This window comes from Staurois parvus, unplaced genomic scaffold (assembly GCF_062004578.1).
Source record: "Staurois parvus isolate SC_StPar_1 unplaced genomic scaffold, SC_StPar_1.0 ptg000468l, whole genome shotgun sequence".
NCBI classification, from domain to species: domain Eukaryota; kingdom Metazoa; phylum Chordata; class Amphibia; order Anura; family Ranidae; genus Staurois; species Staurois parvus.
Window position 1 is genome coordinate 1,879,712 of NW_028318264.1, and position 20,887 is coordinate 1,900,598.

The following is a 20,887-nucleotide window of genomic DNA, read 5'->3' on the forward strand; positions in this document are numbered from 1 at the left end:
AATATTTTCAGTGCCTATTGCTCCAATATAATATGTTTGCTGGCAGCTTATTTTACAGGTATGGCAAGAAAAAAATTGCATGCCTGTCTATGGCTGAAACATTTGAGGAAAGTGGAAAGATAGCACCTGTCCCATAGGTTTATCCACTTTCCCCGCAAAGGATTTACCCCCCTTCCTGACCTGGCCATTTTTGCGATACGGCGCTGTGTTACTTTATCTGACGATCATGCAATGCTGCACCCAAATGAAATTTACAATATTTTTGACTTTTTGCTATTAAACATGTCTAGTAAAAAAAATTGAAAAGATCAAATTTTGTCATAAATTTAGGGCAAAATGTATTCTGCTACGTCTTTGCTGAAAAAAAAAATCCCAATACGTGTAAATTAATTGGTTTACGTGAAATTTCTAGCGTTTACAAATGGCGATATAGATACTGGAATTTTGTTTTCTTCAAACTAGTAATGGTGGCAATCAGCGACTTATAGCGGGACTGCATTGGGCATTCTGACACTGGGGGTAACTGACTTGGTGTCACTAACATCCCCAATGACACCAATACAGTGATCAGTGCTAATAAAAAGCACTGACACTGTACAAATGGCACTGGACAGGAAGGGGTTAACACAGTATGCTGTGTGAGTGCTTTCCATTGTACGCCCACTGCTTTGTATGGCTCTGCTATGCAGAGCCATACAAAGCAGCGTGCAGGAGCTCAAAGGGAAGAGATCTGTATTGTTTATATACAGGTCTCTCCCCCATTGGAGATACTTAGCAATCACCGGGTGTAACGGACCCCAGACACCCACGACTGGGTATCTCTGTCAAGAAGCTGCTTCTCAGGCTCTGGAACACGAGACCAGTGAATCTGTCTATTGTTACCCCAAGATCCAGACGACACCAGATTTGAAGTAAACCAGAGGTAGACTACTTTATTTGAACACAGATACAAGATATATACACTCAAACAACCCCCCCTCCCTGCATAATGACACAGGGCGGGGCAATATACATTAAGTAACAGGAGACACACAGGTATTCAAACTTCACAATATCAGACAGTCCCATCAGGAGGGAGGGCTGCTGGAGACATCCCCCACTAAGCTAATACACATAAACACATACATCCCATAATAGTTTGTTCCCAAGCCAGACAAACAATAGAACAATGGAATGCAGCCACATAACATTAAACAATCAACAACCCCCACCCCACCTATCTCCTGAACATGTCTACACAGTCTGAAACAAAGCCCACACAATATTAGGACAGATCACCCTGTACCCCTAACAGGCACAGGGTGATTTACAAATAAGAGGGATATGGGGAGCTGAGACAGGGGCCTCCTCACCTCTCCAAAGTGAGCTGGGTTCCATGGGCCCCCCACCCACCAGGTGCTGGCGAGTAATCACCATCCATGACCCGGGGATTGACAGTCGAGGCTAGGAATGGCGGCGCGGGTAGGGTGAGCATGCACCCTCTACCCGGAGCTGCAAAATCATGTATATATATATGTGATTTTGCCCACCTATGCCGCCCTGTAGCAGTGTTTCTGCTATAGGGCGGTGCGGAACTGGTTATTTACTGGTATTGTTAACATAAGGTATTGATGTAAATGATCTGGATCCTGGGCAGGTGGCTTCTACACTTTAGAGGATCTCAACAATCTCTATGGATGTAGTGGAATGTAACAAGAGTTGAAAATGAAGTGCCACACCACTGCTAAGAGGACCAGATACAACTTTATTCCACTAAAGGTCAGGGGTATAATTCAAAAAGTAGCCAATGCATTTTGGGAGTCTAAGTGCCCTCTTTATTAGGGATAGAAAGAACAAAATAAGATTTTAATATCAATCTGATATCGATACATTATCCCCTCCATGGAGTCTTAATTACACTAAAATGAGAACATGAGTGCTGAACAAAAATGAGAAATAAAAAAAATAATAAATACAATAATTATTACTATTATTAAAATGATACATTCTGGGTGATATGTTAACCTAATAGGAATGAAAAGAAAAGAAAAAAATATTGGGTAAAAAAATATCAAAACTGGTATGTGTATAAACTGAACATTGTTCAATATGATTGTACAATTGCAAAACCAATTACAAAAAAAAAAGGAAGTACATAAAAAAATTAATATTAATAATAGCATGATAGTAATAATACTAAGAACAATAATGATAGTAGTAACAACAATAATCATTGCAATCTGATTGTGCAATTGTAACAATGCAGAAAGAAAATATAGTAATAATAGCTATAATAATCAACATTATTCAATTGATACATGCTCAATAATGATGGTTCAAAAAATACACATATCATTTTACTCATTTTTTATGCCTATATTGTTATTAGGTCAATTTGTTACCGAGAATGTATCATTTTAACAATATCGATTATTATTGTTATTAGTACTATCATTACTATTATTAAGATTAATACTATCATGCTATTATTATTATTTTTTATCTACTTCTTTATTTTTATTTTTATTTTAATTGATATTGTTCAATTTATACACATACCAGTTTTCAGATTTATTTAGCCAATATTTTTTATTCTTTCTTTCTTTTTCATTTTTATTAGGTTAACATATCACCCAGAATGTATCATCTTAACCACTTCCATACCGGGCACTTTTACCCCCTTCCTGCCCAGGCCAATTTTCAGGTTTCAGTGCTCTCACACTTTGAATGACAATTGCGCGGTCATACTACATTGCACCCAACTTCACACAACTAGAGCTTTCTTTTGGTGGTATTTAAACAGCGCTGGGGGTTTTATTTTTTGCTAAATTAACAATAAAATACCTAAAATTAAAAAAAAACACATTTTTCTTTGTTTCTTTAGGCCAACATTCTACTAAATGTCTTTGGTGAAAATAACCCAAATTAGTATTTATTATTTAGTTTGTAGGAAAGTTATAGAGTTCACAAACTATGGTATAGATCTGAATATTGATCAATCCTGAAGTACTGACAGCCAATCTAATTTCTTGAGGTCCAAGAATGTCAGAACAGTACAGATATCCCACAAATGACCCCTTTTTGCAAAGTAGACAGTTCGACGTATTTCATAACATGTAGTTTTTTGAAGTTGTAATTTTTTGCCATAATTTATCAGAAATGAAGAAATAAAAAAAATTATTTTCACAATTTTGTTTTACATACGGTCACCAGTGCAGTACAGCGTCATCATATAACTGGCATGGCAGTGATCAGGGACACTGACTGATGACAGTCCGGAAAAAAAAATTGATAATTGTTTTTTTTTATTATTTTTTATTAAATTTTTTTTCTCTTTTTGTAAGATTTTTTTTCATATTACACTATGACCAAAGTAGTATAATGTTACCATAGTAAACTGCGCATACCTATAAGGACGCCATATGGCGTCCACCCGGAGGAACGAGGTGCTCGCCGGACAGCCATCTGGCCATAGGCCGGGCGGGAACCGGTTATTAGTGACAGTTATTATTATTGTTATTATTACTTTTATTTTCAGCATTCATATTCATTTTTGTTTAGCACTCATGTTCTTATTTTTGTGTAATTGTTTTGACACTCTCAGGTCACACATATTTGAACAGTTGGCATTAGAAAACATGGGGTGCAACTTGTCATGTGACTTTTCTTTCCAGAGTCACTTGACAAGTCATACAAGTGTGAAAGGAGCCTAAGTTAGTCTATACTAAAATCTATTATCAAATTTACAAAAAAGTGTAAAAATATATTGTTTAGACATCAGCTTTTTCAGTTGGCAGAAGTTAACAGAAAAAAAGAAAGAGATTCAACCAGTTTCTGCCAAACGCACCCATATCTGTGGCCTCATGGTGAGTGGGCTTTAACACTGAAAGGCCACATACTGTATATGCGATATTATGTAAACAGTAATGCCCTGCATGCTCCCAGCACAGTTACTGGCAGATACCGTAAAGCTCCCGATGCCTACTTGCGATTGGGAGCTTTTCTATCATGTGACCGCTGTGACTGCCAATCACTGAAGTCACATGATCAGAATGCCTGTCTCCACCTCCCAGCATTTACAACCTTTTAACCTTTTTTGTAGAGAATGATTGAAACACCTGTCAGCATTGCTGTCTGTACCCCCGTTAGTGAGATTCCCATTTTGTATTTGTCCTGTCATCACCGAAAGTGAAAGAAAATCCCAATTTTGGGTTTTCATTAGCACAGAAAAAGAGGAGACATCTTTCAATGGGACATTAGTTCTGGTGACCCAGGCATTCCCTTACTTTGCAGGTATTTCCTCTCATTTTCTGTTTTGTCTATGGGAGAGGCATTGGGTGGAAATCTCCCCAATGGGGCACAGATGGCAAAAGAAAGAAGTTGACAGGGGTTATAACCCTCCCTTACTATTTCCAGAATTAAATGAATGAATGTGTGTTTAGGTCTACTGTAAGGCAATAATATAAAAACCTATAATAATTTTATTTATAATGACTTTTTAAAATGTACACACATTCATAAGCCTTAATATACAATAAATCAACTATGAGAACTATAGATATACACTAAGCAAAAATATATATGTATGGTGCAGCGCTAATACTATAATCTATACAGCTAGCAGTAAACTGAATCGGAAAATAAATAAAATAAAATAATATCACAGCATTACATAGTATCACAGCATTGTTAACATTTAGATCATAAGTGGATATAAATCTCCCTCAATGAATGACAATATAGCATATAACAATCACTGGTGCAAGAGTGACACACACTTAATCCGTGACTAGAAGTGATAAATCAGTCCACTTTATGCACATAGGTAAAAAGATCTTCATATACGTGAATGTGTCATATGTGCCAAAAATCCCAAAATGGTCTGAGTGCCCCCTCACCTCCTTGCAATGACCACAAGGGCCAGCCAGCATTATAATAATGTTCAGACGATCTCCTACGGATCCCTTTCCCAATAAGGCTGTAATGGTAAGTGACCGGAGTTTTGACCAGACCTCTTCCTGCACTCCACCGGTCTGGCAACACCTCTAGGTTCCACTCAGAGACACAAGCAAACAGACTCCATAGTGTAATACTGAACTTGTCTCCGGTGTCCCGTCCACGGGGGGGTTGTTGCAGAAAAATCCTTAAAAACTCTCTCCGGCCACCTCTAAAGAGAATAGGTCTTTATTGAGACGGGACACTGGAGACAAGTTCAGTATTACACTATGGAGTCTGTTTGCTTGTGTCTCTGAGTGGAACCTAGAGGTGTTGCCAGAGCGGTATGGTGTAATTCTTTAAATAATCTATATCTTTTCCCGGGACAGTTCAACCCATTTATATTATATGTTATAAACTGAATCTCTTCCATCTTCCTTAAATTTCCTCTTTTCTCCTCCATCTATATTTTTTATTTCTCCCTCCTTCTCCCTTCTCACTTGCTTTTATATCATCTTTTATTTTGCAGGAAAAACAACCACCCTCTCCCATTTCCCACCCTTCCAACCTTCCAACCCCCTCCCTCCCCCCTCCCCTCCCCCCTCTTTTTAGGCCTAACATTTGCCTACTAATCATTTATGGATTAAAAATCCACCTTTGATTGGGTCCTTGGGCTAAAACTCCGTCCATGGACGACTTTCCCCTTGTCTAACCTCCCCATAACCTCCAAAACCCCACCTGGATTTTTCTTCTCACCTCTACCCCCACTCTATTGCCTCCGTTTTGGACTTTTTCTCCTTCTTTTTTCTCTTTTCTGCCTGAGATTTATATCCACTTATGATCTAAATGTTACAATGCTGTGATACTATGTAATGCTGTGATATTATTTTATGTTATTTATTTTCCGATTCAGCTTACTGCTAGCTGTATAGATTATAGTATTAGCACTGCACCATACATATATATTTTTGCTTTGTGGATGTCATTCATTGGTACATAGTGGGTGCTAGCAGTTTTTCATTGATTAGTGCAATCTAAGCACAGGGGCTTTTATACATCTTTATAGATATACACTGCCATCCAGGTACCCAAATAATGTAAGTGCCAAGTACAGCGTACACATTTTCAGCACACTCATATGTACATGGCCCTTAAGAAACTAAACAATAAATGATTATTAAGTTTCTACATAATAACATTATGTATAACTTTAAATGATTACTTTTAATTTTCTGACTTTTTTAAACAATTCCTACCAAATTCAAACATCAGCAGGAAAATTAGTGTAACCACTCACATATTCAGACATGTTTCTATTCATTAGTATAACTTTTTAATACATATGTCCACCAAAGCAACATCATATGAAAGCACTAGTTACTGGTTGAAAATCCCCTATTTATCAGTAACAACATTACCACCCTCTGCTATGTGACACATCTCATGCCCATTGTATTTAACAGCTGTGAGTTTGCCTGTAGAGAAGATGCACTGGGGATTTATGAGAAAATATAAAGCTAGATAGTCTTTGCACTCATTCTCTTGGGGATGCATTTTTATGATAACATGACCTTGGACACTTTCTGTTCCTACTAATAACAAGAAGATGGCTTTCCATTCAGTCCTTCGCTTAAGCTCTTAAATACTTTTCAAGCAGACACACTTCTTTTTCCTTTACATTAGAACTCAGAAGGCTCTGAATTAATAAAAGATTGCAGGGCTTGTTAACCCTTGTAACACAGAAATGTAATTATCAACACTATTCACTAAGGTCCCAAAAAAGGTTACACATGACGTTTTATTATCAGAATGCTAATGGAAGCAAGTATACCATATTTAGATAGTATTATTAATTGCAGTGCTGTTTAGCATTTTAGATATATCTTACCAAAAATTAATTGGAATATTGTTCTCAATCTTTTAATGGCAAAAAAAAGCCTTATTTTTTTTTATCATCATAATATTCCCTTATATTAGGGACCTCTCTGGATGCCTTGGCCATCTCTCCTAGATGCCTTTCTACCTTGATGCTTGGAAAAGCATGTAATGCATTTACGCAAGTTCAGGTGCATCATGTGCTTGGGTGTTCATTCATTTCATTGGCCAAAATAATAATTTATTCTGGCTATTAAAATGAATGAATGCCCAAGCAATCACTGTCTGTGGCTATAGCTTCCAGCATTGATCATTCTATTCTGATGGTGGGGAAACCTTTAACGCACATTTAAATGCCTTTGCATGGGTCAAGCTTTCTGCCATAAAATGCCGTTATTCCTGGCAGTGAGTTTTTTTCTGACTTTTTCTGCCTCTAAATGCATTTTAGCCTCTGTGTCCATGCATACATAGGCATTTAGAAGCACAAGAAAAAAGAATGTCAGATGCCCCTAAGAGCAGTGTGAAAAACATATGAGGCCCCATTGTGCTAGGAATAAACAGGCTTGTACAGGATACTAAACAATACAGCAATAGCTTTGTAACCTAGTAAATTAGTTATTCTAAATAAAGAATAGTGAAGGGTATAACTATATTGTATGTTTCTACAGACCTCCGTTACCCCTGGTTCACATATCCGCGTTCCAGCGGACCGCGTTTTGCATGGGCACGAGAACCCATTCATTTGAATGGACTCCCATGCCCTGGGACACGCAGTGAAGAAGTCCCTGCACTTCTTCTGAAATCGCAGCCCACACGGGAACCTCAGGAATTAATGGCACCCGCCCGTGGGTCTGCATTCCCCTGTGTGGGTGGTGCGGCTGCACACATTTTTGTGCGGATCCGCAGCGGTACTACCCGCACATATGTGAATCTAGCCTTAATTAGTTACAAGTATGAATGAAAATCACAAAATGATGCACGTGTGTTAGTTACAGAATTTGGACCCCTGTGATAAATAGAATATACTCTTGGTTCCAAAAAACTGAGCACTATACTTTTGTAAACAGTTAAAGAGCGTGACTTATTTTGTTATGTTTGCCATAATATAAACTTACAGATCCCTTATTGTGAACCCCACCAGCAGTACTTTTGAAATTAAAAACAGCCTTGCAAACTTTTCTTTGTAATCATCCTCAATACAGCAACTTAAGCATATTCAAATTAAATGCACCATTAATTTATATATGTGCCAAACATTTCAGATTTTCTTTTCCATGTGTTCTAATTAGCCTAATTAAATCACTTTAATTTCCATAACTAGAGACAAAATAGGCAGCTCCATGCTGACCTGTCGTAGATTGCCATCTACTGGTAGCAGCCAGTTGCGAGTGGTAATGTGAAAAGGGAAGAAGTAGTTACTAACAGTTTTAATATTGTTGAGGCCGATTGTAAGATTTTTGTAAAATAACAATATACAAAGTTTACAAAGGTATTTTAAAGCTCTGAAATGGAAATAATGTACCTTTGTATATACGACCCAGTCCTCTGTAGTCCATTTGATCAGAGCAGTTGAAAACCACAACATATTTTCCAAGACACTTGCCCATGTCCTTGGTTGTTTCAGTCTTTCCAGTCCCAGCAGGGCCCGCTGGTGCTCCACCCATGCTCATGCCTAGAGCCTGAGACAGGGTAATGTAACATCTGGAAAGTTAAATAAAAACTGTATATAGCAACATAAAAATGAAAACAGGTAACATACCTAAAACAGCCAAAAATTTATTCAGAATAATGTCATAATACTGTACATATAAACTGCATACCCCAGCATTTTAGCCTTCCTGACTATTTTGTATATTATATAAACTGATTTAATTGTTCACCTTCAGTGGTATCAAAAGTCATTTTGGCTTGCAACTTTATATTGCAGAACTACATGAATATTGGTCCAGGTCTTTCACATGAGTGCACTGAGACACTATACTTGCATTATTAAAGCTGAACTCTAGACAAAATTAAAAGTCACAAATTAATGCAACAGTTTATCCTTAATATATCATTAAATTAGTTTTTTTTATTGTAAGTAATGCAAATACCTCAATTTGACTGGGGAACGGTCAATCAGCTATAATACACCACTCATGTGCTAACAGGGACAATGCTGATAGGAGGAAATAGCAGAGTGACAGAGAGATGAACTCATTAGTCTGCTGCTACTAGGGATAAATGCAACAGAGATAAATCAGGTCTCCTAACCTGCCAGAAAGGGTGTGCTGTGTAGCAGAGTTGTGTGAAATGTAGGATGAACAGAAATTAAAATCCTTTAGCAGGTAAAACAGCTCTCTCTATGGCACAGTGTATGTTCATGCGTAGCTCTTTTGCTGGAGGTAGGTTTTAAGGATAATTTTTACATTTTACATTGCCAAACCTGCAGGCAGCATTTACATCCTCCACTGAGCCTTTACATTGTGCTATCCTGTGCATGGTGGCCATGGCAATGTCTGCACCTGAGATCTGAATCTACAGGTGAAACTCAAAAAATTAGAATATTGTGCAAAAGTTCATTTATTTCAGTAATGCAACTTAAAAGGTGAATCTAATATATGAGATAGACTCAATACATGCAAAGCAAGATAGTTCAAGCCGTGATTTGTCATAATTGTGATAATTATGGCTTACAGCTCATGGTGATGAGCAACCGCCAAACCCAGACACGTCCATTGGATTGCCAGACAGAGAAGCGTGATTCGTCACTCCAGAGAACACTTGGTGATGTAGGGCTTGGATGCAGCTGCTCGACCATGGAAAACCATTAAATGAAGCTCTCTATGCACTGTTGTACTAATCTGAAGGCCACAAGAAGTTTGGAGGTCTTTAGCTATTGACTCTGCTGACAGTTAGCGACTTCTGTGCACTGTGAGCTTCAGCATGGGCTGGCCCCGCTCTGTCATTTTACGTGGCCTACAACTTCATGCCTGAATTGCTATTCTTCCCAGTTGCTTCCACTTTGTTATAATACCACTAACAGTTGACCGTGGAATATTTAGTAGCAAGGAAGTTTCACGGATGGACTTATTGCACAGGTGGAAACCTATCATGGTACCACGCTTGAATTCACTGAGCTCCTGAAATCAACTTATTCTTCCACAAATGTTTTTAGAAGTAGTCTGCATGCCTAGGTGCTTGATTTTATATACCTGTGGCAATGGAAGTGGTTGGAACACCTGAATCAAATGATTTGGAGGGGTGTCCCAATACTTCTGGTAATATATATATATTTATTTATTTTCATTTTATTTTGTCACCTGGGGATCAGGGCTGGTAAAAGCAAACAGTCCTTTTTTATTCCAAACAAGCATAAAAAAATTATTAAAAAAAACTTGTCTTCAGAAAACACAGAATAGTCTATACTCTGGCTCAAGATTGCAAACCAAGGTAAAGGCCACCGCCACCATACCAGTTCCATTCTGGGGTTTTGAGGTTTCCTGTTGGCTTCAGGGCTCCCAAGGAGGAGGTTTTCCCATCTCACTAACTGTGTTTCAATCCTAAGGTCAGTTTACCCTGCTCACACAGGTATCCAGCTCACTGCCTCACTGCCAGCAGACAACTGTTTACTCTTCTTTTTCTGGCCTCTGATGCAACTGGTTTAACCCCTTCAGGACCAAAGTCCCTGTAAACAGGAACTGGAGGTTCTTTCCACACAAAACTCTTCAAACTTTCAAAATTCCGGATCCCTACTAAGGACTTAGAAATCCAGAGTTTCAGATTTTGAGTTTGCCCACCCTTACACTTAGCACAATGCAGTCAGGCAAGTACCATTCTCTCAGCAACCGCCAAACCCAGACACATCCATTGGATTGCCAGATAGAGAAGCATGATTCGTCACTCCAGTGAACACATCTCCTATGCTCTAGAGTCCAGTGGCGGCATGCTTTACGCCACTGCATCCGACGCTTTGCTTTGCACTTGGTGATTTAAGGCTTGGATGCAGCTGCTCGACCATGGAAACCCATTAAATGAAACTCACTACGCACTGTTGTGCTAATCTGAAGGGCACGTGAACTTTGGAGGTATTTAGCTATTGACTCTGCAGACTTTTGGTGACTTCTGCGCACTGTGTGTTTCAGCATGCGCTGACCCCGCTCTGTCATTTTATGTGGCCTACCACTTCGAACCTGAGTTTCTGTTGTTCCCAGCTACTTTCACTTTGTTATAATACCACTAACAGTTGACCGTGGAATATTTAGTAGCAAGGAAATTTCATGGATGGACTTATTGCACAGGTGGCAACCTATCACGTTACCACGCTTGGAGTCACTGAGCTCCTGAGAGTGACCCATTCTTTCATAAAATGTTTGTAGAAGCAGTCTGCATGCCTAGGGGCTTGATTTTATACACCTGTGGCCATTGAGATGACTGGAACACCTGAATCCAATAATTTGGCGGGGTGTCCCAATACCTTTGGCAATATAGTGTATATATACATACACACACAGGCACACAGTGTGATGAGTCAGATTTAAATAAAGAGATTTTAAGTACTCCATGTACTCACCAAGGTCTGTTCTAAGGCTTCCTGACCCCTATTATTTAGAATAGTGAATGCAAACAAAAGGTATTATCCTCACAGGGGTTATTCAGCATTACAGCAACAAAAAAATCTCAGCCTCCTGGCTATTTAACTCAGTACAGGCTGTTCCAGTCCCAGCCTCTCTGCTTGATCAGTTGTCTCAGCCTCTGGCTCAGTCCCTAAATCTGTACTGAGAAAGAGAGGCCACAACAGTCCTAGTGTGTCCCCTCTGTCTTCTGCCTCAGACAGTGATGAGCTTGGTGTGTTGGGATTAGGATCCAAACCCACATGAGTGAGCCTGCAAGGAGGCTGTCACCTGTACAGAGCAATCATCTACAACCATGGCATTCTCCACCCCACAGCCGCAAGTATACACACCCCTAGTATACATGTGGCTATGGGTTAGGCAAATTCCCTGCTTGAAAAAGAGAAATGTTTGAAAAGGAGGTATTTAGCAGCCCAAATATATGAAAAATATGATATATACTGTATACCCAAATACAGTAATCACATTTCTTGGTTTGGTGTAACTCTTGGTGAGAACTGTTTGGGTAAATCTTGTCTTGGATCATTAATTTTGCTGTCACAAGTTTTATATTCTTTAGACTTCAATGCAAAATAGTACGGTTTATATTGCTTGTACCCAAGATAGTATACCTGTCAGTCAGAGGGGTAATGACCAGCCTGTCAGTACAGCCTAAATACTCATTGCAGTAGCTGAATTCCACATCTGTGATCTGGATGATACATTTATCTATATCTTCAATGAAATAAAATCTGGACTGCTTTTGCCATTCAAAATCTGAAGCCGATCTAATGTTCATTCGAACCTGGAGAGCAAAACAAACAACAATGCCATCTTTACTCCAATGCATTAATTACTGAATGGTTGTCTTTTCTGTTACATGAAATCCTTCACACTCTATTAAAATAACCATAAATTAATTTAGTGTATATTAATAAGCATTTCTTACAAGCAATATATATATACTATTATAAAACATTATAAAATCTTAGATAATATTGTGTTTATTTAAATTACTAGACATTTCACCTACCAGATCATCAAAAATATCTTTCTGGTGAACATGGATGGTAATTAGAGTCTCATATTTAGTTCTTTCCATTTTGGTCAGATCCTTTGTTGTCATATCAATCAGGTCATTCAACAGATCAAGAAACTTCTGATTGGTTGTCTGCATAACCTTTAAATACAAATGTTGAAGTTATAAAGGGATCATTATTTGCAACACACTATAGTTACACAAATTCACAAATTATTATTTTTGATTAAGATCTGTGTTTTTTAAATGACAGTAGCAGGAGCGGACTGATCATTTGGAAACTCGGGCACTGCCCGAGGGCCCGGGGTCAGTAGGGGGCCCCATGAGATGCCCTGGTACCTTTTTCATAGGCTTTTTTGAGTTTGGGCAAGGACACAGGGGCCCCATGATCCCCTATTGCCCGGGGGCCCCATGAGTTGTCAGTCCACCCCTGGACAGTAGTATTACTTAGGTTGATGTGAAAAAAAATAATGATTTATAGAGTCAGATATCCCAACATACAATCATTATTATTAATTACTTTATTGTGTAAGTATATGAATGCATTGAAATACAAACTTAATCTGTAGAATATAAATCTCTTGTCTTATCATCTCACATTACCAACTCAGACATCAAACGTTGATATTATACCTTTTTGTCTGTTTTGGACATATTTAAGGCTTCTTCTGCATCCCTTGTCCAGATCATCTGAATTCCCAGCAGTCCGATTTGAGCAGGGTACATAGCCTGGAAGTCATACAGCTTGAAACCTGAATCACTAATGGCAATGGATGCTTGTCTGATTATGTTGTGTAGAGTCTTCTTAACACCATTTAGAAGAAGACCCAACCATGACTCCACATTTCCCTAAAAAATAAATAAATATAAATAAAGAATATAAACTCCCAAGCAACCCCAGTGGCGTACCATACTTACTGTATACTTCAGAGAAAACCTTTTTCACGCTACAGAGCTACATTCAGTATACATGTAGCCCACCTAGTCAAATGACCTGATTTGTTGGTGGAGGTACATGAGTCCTAGTGTGTACCGTGTTTTACTTCCCCCAATCAAATCTATAAATATACTCTGTACAGTGGTGGAGGGTGCCACATCCGTGAGATAATTAGTTCCAATATCACCCAAAAAAGATATCTCAGACTTTTTAGGCACCACACAGATAACTATTTGTACTTTTAAAACATTTAATTTTTCATTAGTATGTCATTTAAAATATCTACTTTCAAATAAAATCTCTTAAAAACATTAGGTAGAGTTATTGTTAGATATTTTCACCAAATTTATGCTTTTGCCATTCTAACGTCCACTGCCCAGCCATACATATGTTTATACAGTATGTCCATGTGCACACAAATAAATCAGACTATAGTTTGATTCAAGCTCTGGTCCCACAATGGAAGGAGGGTGGCCTCACTGCATTTCACAGCAAACAATTCATTAGGAGTGTCTTGGAGGCAGAATCTACAGTGTTGAGTGACACCATGCTCATTCAACTGTGGAAACGGCACTTGAATCAATCTGCAGTTAGATTTATTTGTGTTGCACATAAAAATACAAATATATGTATGGCTTGGCAGTGGGAGTTAGGATGGCAGAGGCACAACTTTGATTAAAATATCTAACAACAATTTTATCTCATCTTTTTATGAGATTTAGTTTGAAAATAAACATTTTAAATGACATACTAAATTGTATGTTTGAAAAGTTAGAAAAGTTATTAGTGTGATGCTCAAAAGTTAAAATGTGTTACTAAATCCAGGAGCCTGCATTCACTATATCTGGTCTTCCACAGTACACAGAACATAGAAATGCAATTACTTTAGTAAATATAAACTGCTAATTACCCTTTCTCATCAGCAGTTAGAGCAGTATTGTGACTTCTATCAGTGTCCAGCAGAGTACTGGTTAAATCTTGTAGGAGGAGTTTTTCTCCCCTGATTGTCCTATGAGGCTGCATAACCCCTGACCCTCTGTCTGGACAGTGCTGATTGGCCCTGTGCTGATCACATGCAATCTCCAAGAAAAAAAAAAACTTTCTAGCAATACACACCTAACTGAGCATGTGCACCTTGCTCCCAAGGATATGTTCTATCACCAGATGGACTGGGGACAGTAGAAGAGGGGGAGGATCAGAGAAGACAGGATCAAAGATCCTTTTTACACAATGCGGAGGATTAACACCTTAGGTTCCACAGCGAGTATAACAAGCATACTTTATTGCATATGTAGACTAATTTTACTGTAGTGGGTTTAGTAACACTTTAAAGAGTTCTTTTGAGGTGATATTGTAATGCCCCCAATCAAACACATAATGGTCTAGTGATCTGACTGACAGAACTGAGAAGTAGCATTAGCTAAACTTTTGCTTTATATGTAGATGCACACATGTGCAGTGCGAATTGAAGCTCAGTTTTTACAGCTAATAGACAAAGTAGTTGTTCAGCGTTTCAGGTCAGGTTTAGATCAGGATCAGATCAGATTTAGATAAGGATCAGGTCAGGATTTTATCCTGTTCATACCTGAACGACACATGATTCAGAAGCATTCCCATAGAAGTCAATGGGCCTGAATTTGCACCTGAGCCAGATCGCACTGCTCAGAAAACTGAGAGGACTCTTTTTCAATTCGTATTGAATCCAGCTGTAGCAGACATATGTGAACAGGCACAATTGAAAGCAATGTTCTTTCACATGTCATGCAAATTGAATGCGGTTCAAAATGCATTCGATTCGCATATGTGTGAACCAGCTCTAAAAGGAGTATCATTAACATGCTGTAAGGCAATAGTCACAAGGCCATTAAAAAAAATTAATTTAAAGTGTGTTTTTTATTTATGGATCTGGATGCAGCTGCATTACGTCAAAGGAGACATTCACACAGGTGTGTAAGCATGCTCTGTGTTCAGATCCTTAACACAAAATCCTAAACTCTGCATTGGAGGACAGGTACTGTATGAAAATGCATTCTGGTGTTTAAAAAAACAGGACAAGTTTACACACAAAAAAAAAATGATCTAAAAGCAAGTATCGTTTACAAAAGGAACTTTTTGTTTCAAAAACATCAGTAAAATTTTTACAGCCATATGCATGTAGATCCAAATCCTCTTTCGCTCCAACTTAAAGTCCATCAAACAGTGCACAGTAGAGGACACCACACTTGATCTGGAATGACCAAAATCTGGAAATCAGTTGTTTCTAAAGAGTTCCCAAGCTGGAGCTTTATTAGGCTGAGGAGGCAAGGAAAGGCAACGCAGCATCTGGTGCTTCAGAGATCTTGGAGCTGCTGTTTTTAAATCTAAAACATAGCTGAACATTGGAACTCATCAAAGGTCCTACACATGAGGCTGAAAAGATTTAACTTTTTTGAGTAATATGGAAAACCTTGTAAGGTCCAATATTGTTGGGCATCATAAAATATACAGACAACGATAAGAAGATTATTTTACAGCACATGTTCATCTAATATTAATAATCAATATTACCTGAGCATTGACAGGCTCCACTAGGTTCACTTTTTCCCCTTCTTGAGATTCAAAATATAAAATTTGATCATAGTTCTTCTCGTGAAAGCCCACTCTGTTAACATTGTCAAACAAACTCAGGAGGTGAGCCTGAAAATAAAAATTCATATTACTTATTTTATTTACATTAGTCTTTAAAAAGGTTTATACACAACGAAACGCATCTACTGCATCAAGAAAGTCATACTCATCACAAATATGTCAATCTACAAAGTAGGTACCCCAGTGCAGAGGGGTAACAGTCATTTTCATGCTGCCATGAGCACCTCTGTGAGGAGAAATACTATAAGAACACTTAAGGAAGAAGGAGAAAAAAACGGATTTTTAGCATCACAGATTTGAGAGAGTTGAAAGAGCCAACAGTTTGAAGAAAAAGAACTTTAGCTTTGGTTATGAGCAGAGCTGCAGATACTGAAATTACTATCTCTATGTGTCAGAAATACAGTAATACTTTGAGACAGAAAATAAAGCTGGAGAAGACACTTTCTATTTTCTAAAGAAATGGGTTATAATGTATAGTATATTGTGATCTTTTTTTATCATTGTCAAGATATTGCTTAATTGTGTGCATCAGTAATTAAGCTGTTTAAAAAAGAAACCGCAATATAAAAAGATACATGTTTATTATGTATAAAATGAGCTGTAGCTATAGAGTTCCATTGCTTTGTAATCTTTGTTAACTGTTATTCATATAGATGCATTGTGGTAGTCTGGTTTGAAAAAAAATGAAAAGTGTATTTTTAATGTACCGAGGATTTTCATACAAAGGTTTGTTCGAACTCTTGTTTGAAAATCTGCTAGTGGATAGTCAGCTTAAAGCTGAAATATACTCACCTTGAATAAAGTGATGAAATGTCCCAGGAACTCACATATCAGCAGCCAGCTTCCAGGTTTTGATCACCAGCCGCCGTCATTGGCTGGGCCAAGATAACGTCACTCCCACGCATGCATGGGAGTGCTGTCAGATTTGGAATTGTTGAATTTGTGCAGTGAGCTGTGCTTGCAGGGGTGGACAGACAGGTAAGTAGCTTTAATGCAGAAGAGACAAAGCATGTCTCTTCTGCATTATAAATCCTGCTTGTCTGCCCATTTTCACTTTGGAGCCTGAAGTTCCACTTTAAGTCTGAAGTTTCTGCTGCCATAAAAATACAGGGAGAGGCGCTGAGATTTCATTGCTTCTGTTGTGAAATATTTAAACCTGTACATTGTGGTTAATGCCCTTCAACCAGAAAAAAGTCTTTGTCAAATCCGAATACATAGTCTTCTGGCCATGCTTTGTTTTTAAAAAATAGAATAAAGACCTGGGATTTTATTTATTCATTGTGTGCTGATTATTCCTTTTTCAATCAGCTGTGTTTGTGTGTAGGAGAGCGCTGATCTTGCACTTAGCTTGGATTCATGGAGGGAATGCATGGAGGGTGAGCAGGCTATCTTTTGTTCACTTTAAGACAGTCAAAATATTTCTTATAATAAGCCTTAATGAACAATATCAATTTTACCTGAATAGTGTGTGAATCTGAAGCTTGGCCAAGGATTTCCAGAAGAGCTGGGTCTGATACAAAGAAAAACCGAGGAAATACCAAACGCTTCTTTTCCAGGTATCCAGTGAGGGATTTTTGACACATCTCAAGCTGTTCAAGTAAATGCGGCAACAGCTGTGCCAATGTTTCATCGCCAACACAGCACTGAACTATATTGGTGGTCTCATGAGCCCTCTGCATAATCTTCTGCCAGGACTTATCAATGTTCTGGAACCTCTTTGCCTCCTGAAATGAGTAAGTGACAATAACATCAACACTTGTTCATGGTGTCCCCAGTTTTAATAATGATGGCATTACCAGTCAAGTACTTGTGTGAGTCGCTCAGGTTAGCATCCACCTATGCTTTCATGTTTACAGCGCATATGAGGCAGCACATAAACCTTTGCAATCTGTAGTCTACTCATTTAAATTCCCTACATCACTCTTCAGATTTAAAATTCGGAAATCTTTGTTTTTTTAGAAAATTATTATCCTTCAACAGCATCATGGGAATAAACTACACAAGTAATTTTAATTGTTTAGTAGCATGAAATTAACCTCTTGTTGACAAATACCTTACTTGATAGCACACAGATTGCCTACTTGAAGTAAATTACTTACAACAAAGTAATTAAAAACCTCATGTGTAGTTTATTCTTCCCTCTGCAATATTTTTAGCAGATAATTCATGTAATCATTTAGAACATGTATCTTTGACTTTCCTAAAGCCTATAATTTTGCCTTTGAAATATATGTAGTGTTTACTTTGAACATAATTACAGTGATACGATTATTCATTTATTAGTATATTGAATATGCTGGTCTCTACATACAGTATATTGCTAAATATTACATTTTGGTTTACTTACATACAGTGAGGAAAATAATTATTTGATCCCCTGCAGATTTTTTAAGTTTGCCCACTTAGAAAGAAATGGAGGGTCTATCATTTTTATCATAGGTGTATTTTAAATGAAAGAGACAGAATATCAACCAAAAATCCAGAAAAAACACATGATACAAATGTTATAAATTGAGTTGCAGTTCAGTGAGTAAAATAAGTATTTGATCCCTTACTAACCAACAATAATTATTGCTCCCACAGACTGGCTATGTGCTCATGTGGTACACAGATTGGTCCTGTCAATTTAAGAAGGTGCTTCTAAAGACAACTCGTTATGTCTATAAAAGACACCTGTCCACAGAATCTTTTTCTTGGGCACCACCATGGGCAAGACCAAAGAGCTGTCAAAGGATGTCAGGGGCACGATTGTAGACCTGCACAAGACCATCACCAAGAAGCTTGGTTAGAAGGAGACAACAGTTGGAGCGATTATTCACAAATGGAAGAAATACAAAATAACCATCAATTTCCCTCAGTCTGGAGCTCCATGCAAGATTTCGCCTCATGGGGTAAGGATGATCATGAGAAAAGTGAGAGATCAGCCCAGAACTACACGGGAGAAGCTTGTGAATGATCTCAAGGCAGTTCGGACCCCAGTCATCAAACAAACCATTGGTAACACAATATGCCGCCATGGACTGAAATCTTATAGTGCCCGCAATGTCTCCTTCCTCAAGAAGGCACATGTACAGGCCCATCTGAGGTTTGGCAATGAACATCTAAATGATTTAGAGAAGGATTGGGAGAAAGTGCTGTGCTCAGATGAGACCAACATTTAGCTCTTTGGCATTAACTTGACTTTCTGTGTTTGGAAGAAGAAAAATGCTGACTATGACCCTAAGAACATCAACCTTACAGTCAAGCATAGAGGTGGAAACATTATGCTTTGGGGCTGTTTCTCTGCTAAAGGTACAGGCCAACTTTGCCACACTGAGGGGACAATGGACGAGGGGATGTATTGTAAAATCTTGGATGAAAACCTCCTTCCCTTTAGAATACTGAAGATGGGTCCTGAATGGGTGTTCCAGTATGACAATGACTCAAAACATACTGCCAAGTCAACAAAGGAGTGGCTCAAGAAGAAGCACATTAAGGTCATGGAGTGGCCCAGGCAGTCTTCAGACCTTAATGCTATAGAAATTTAAGGAATGAGCTGAAACTTTGAGTTGCAAAGAAAAGTGGACCAAAATATCTCCTGAGTTGTGTGCAAACCTGGTAACCAACTACAAGAAACATCTTACCTCTGTGCTTGCTAACAAGAGTTTTTCCACCAAGTACTAAGTCATGATTTGCTTGGGGATCAAATACTTCTTTTACTCACTGAACTGCAACTCAATTTATAATATTTGTATCATGTGTTTTTTCTGGATTTTTGGTTGGTATTCTGTCTCTATCATTTCAAATACACTAATGATAAAAACTATAGACCCTGCATTTCTTTGTAAGTGGGTAAACTTACAAAATCTGCAGGGGATCAAATAATTATTTTCCCCACTGTATAGTGTATTTCTTTTATTACTTAGCATTTTAATAATTATAATTTTGGCTCGCTGCAACATTCATACACGTAAACACTGCTACAGTAGTCAATATGCAGAAAATGACCTTTCTTGCCTAAAAAGTAAGTATTTATAGCTTAGCTTTTTATTTGCCTCTTTGAGCCTAGGTTCACGCTATTATAGCCATGTGACCATGTGGCCCACATTTGCTCAGGCATGGCAGCCCAATCATTTGAATGACGTCACCGGCTGCTGCTAGCTGGAATATTTGCTAAATGGTGGACCTTTAGGAGATATTAATTTTAAATATAGGTAAGCTTTATTGTAAGCTTCCCTGTAGGTAAAAATCAACATAGAGAGTTTACTACCTCTTTAAAAGAAAAGTATGGACTTAAAAGAATAAAATTTATACTCACCTAGGTGGATGCATCATCAATCTAATGCTGCATCTGTCCCCCACTGGCTCTGCAGTGAGAACTGAGTGATCAAACATCACTTATAGCTCAGTTCTCTGAGCAGAGAGCGGTGACTGTCAGTCTCCAGCTCTCTGTTCTGCCACTCCAGTGCTCAATGGAGCACTGGGCTGTGGGGGGGGGGGGGGCAAGAGGGGCTGACTCAGGCTGAGCTATATGCAGGTCCAGGCTTCTGGGTGGATCCCAACCATTTGACTGGGATCTTTTCAGATCCTGGATTGGTTGAGTGACGGCAGCCGACAGTGGACTTTAGCCTGCTGTCGATTGAAAATGGGTCAAAAGTATGGCAGAACAAACTGCACTCCTGTGACCTACAGGAGAAGTATAGCCAAAATAGCATTTGCTACACTTCTCAATTAAAAGTTTTTTTTTTCCTTTGTCTCTGACCCTGAAAATATTCCTTAATTGGTTAAAAAAGCCAAGGTGCAAAATGTAAATATTGCAGTGGACCTTGGCAACAAAAAATCATGGAATAAAGTTTGGGGGGCTGGATATTTCAGCTCGGGAGGGGGCAAAGGGATAAGGAGATTTTTGAAAGTTTCCTTACC

General features: G+C 38.3%; 1 protein-coding gene across 1 annotated transcript in view; it reads right to left on the reverse strand.

Moving 5' to 3' along the window:
* The window catches only part of LOC149452715 (dynein axonemal heavy chain 5-like), a 401,888-nt gene that overhangs the window by 219,200 nt on the left and 161,801 nt on the right, over positions 1-20,887 (reverse strand). Inside the window, exons 36-41 of the mRNA XM_089689046.1 lie at positions 17,443-17,709; positions 15,905-16,033; positions 13,054-13,269; positions 12,415-12,561; positions 12,014-12,186; positions 8,312-8,490 (exon numbers count right to left, since the gene is read on the reverse strand). Of these exons, the coding sequence (XP_089545172.1) occupies positions 8,312-8,490; positions 12,014-12,186; positions 12,415-12,561; positions 13,054-13,269; positions 15,905-16,033; positions 17,443-17,709 (1,111 nt within the window). The remainder of the gene's footprint in view (positions 1-8,311; positions 8,491-12,013; positions 12,187-12,414; positions 12,562-13,053; positions 13,270-15,904; positions 16,034-17,442; positions 17,710-20,887) is intronic.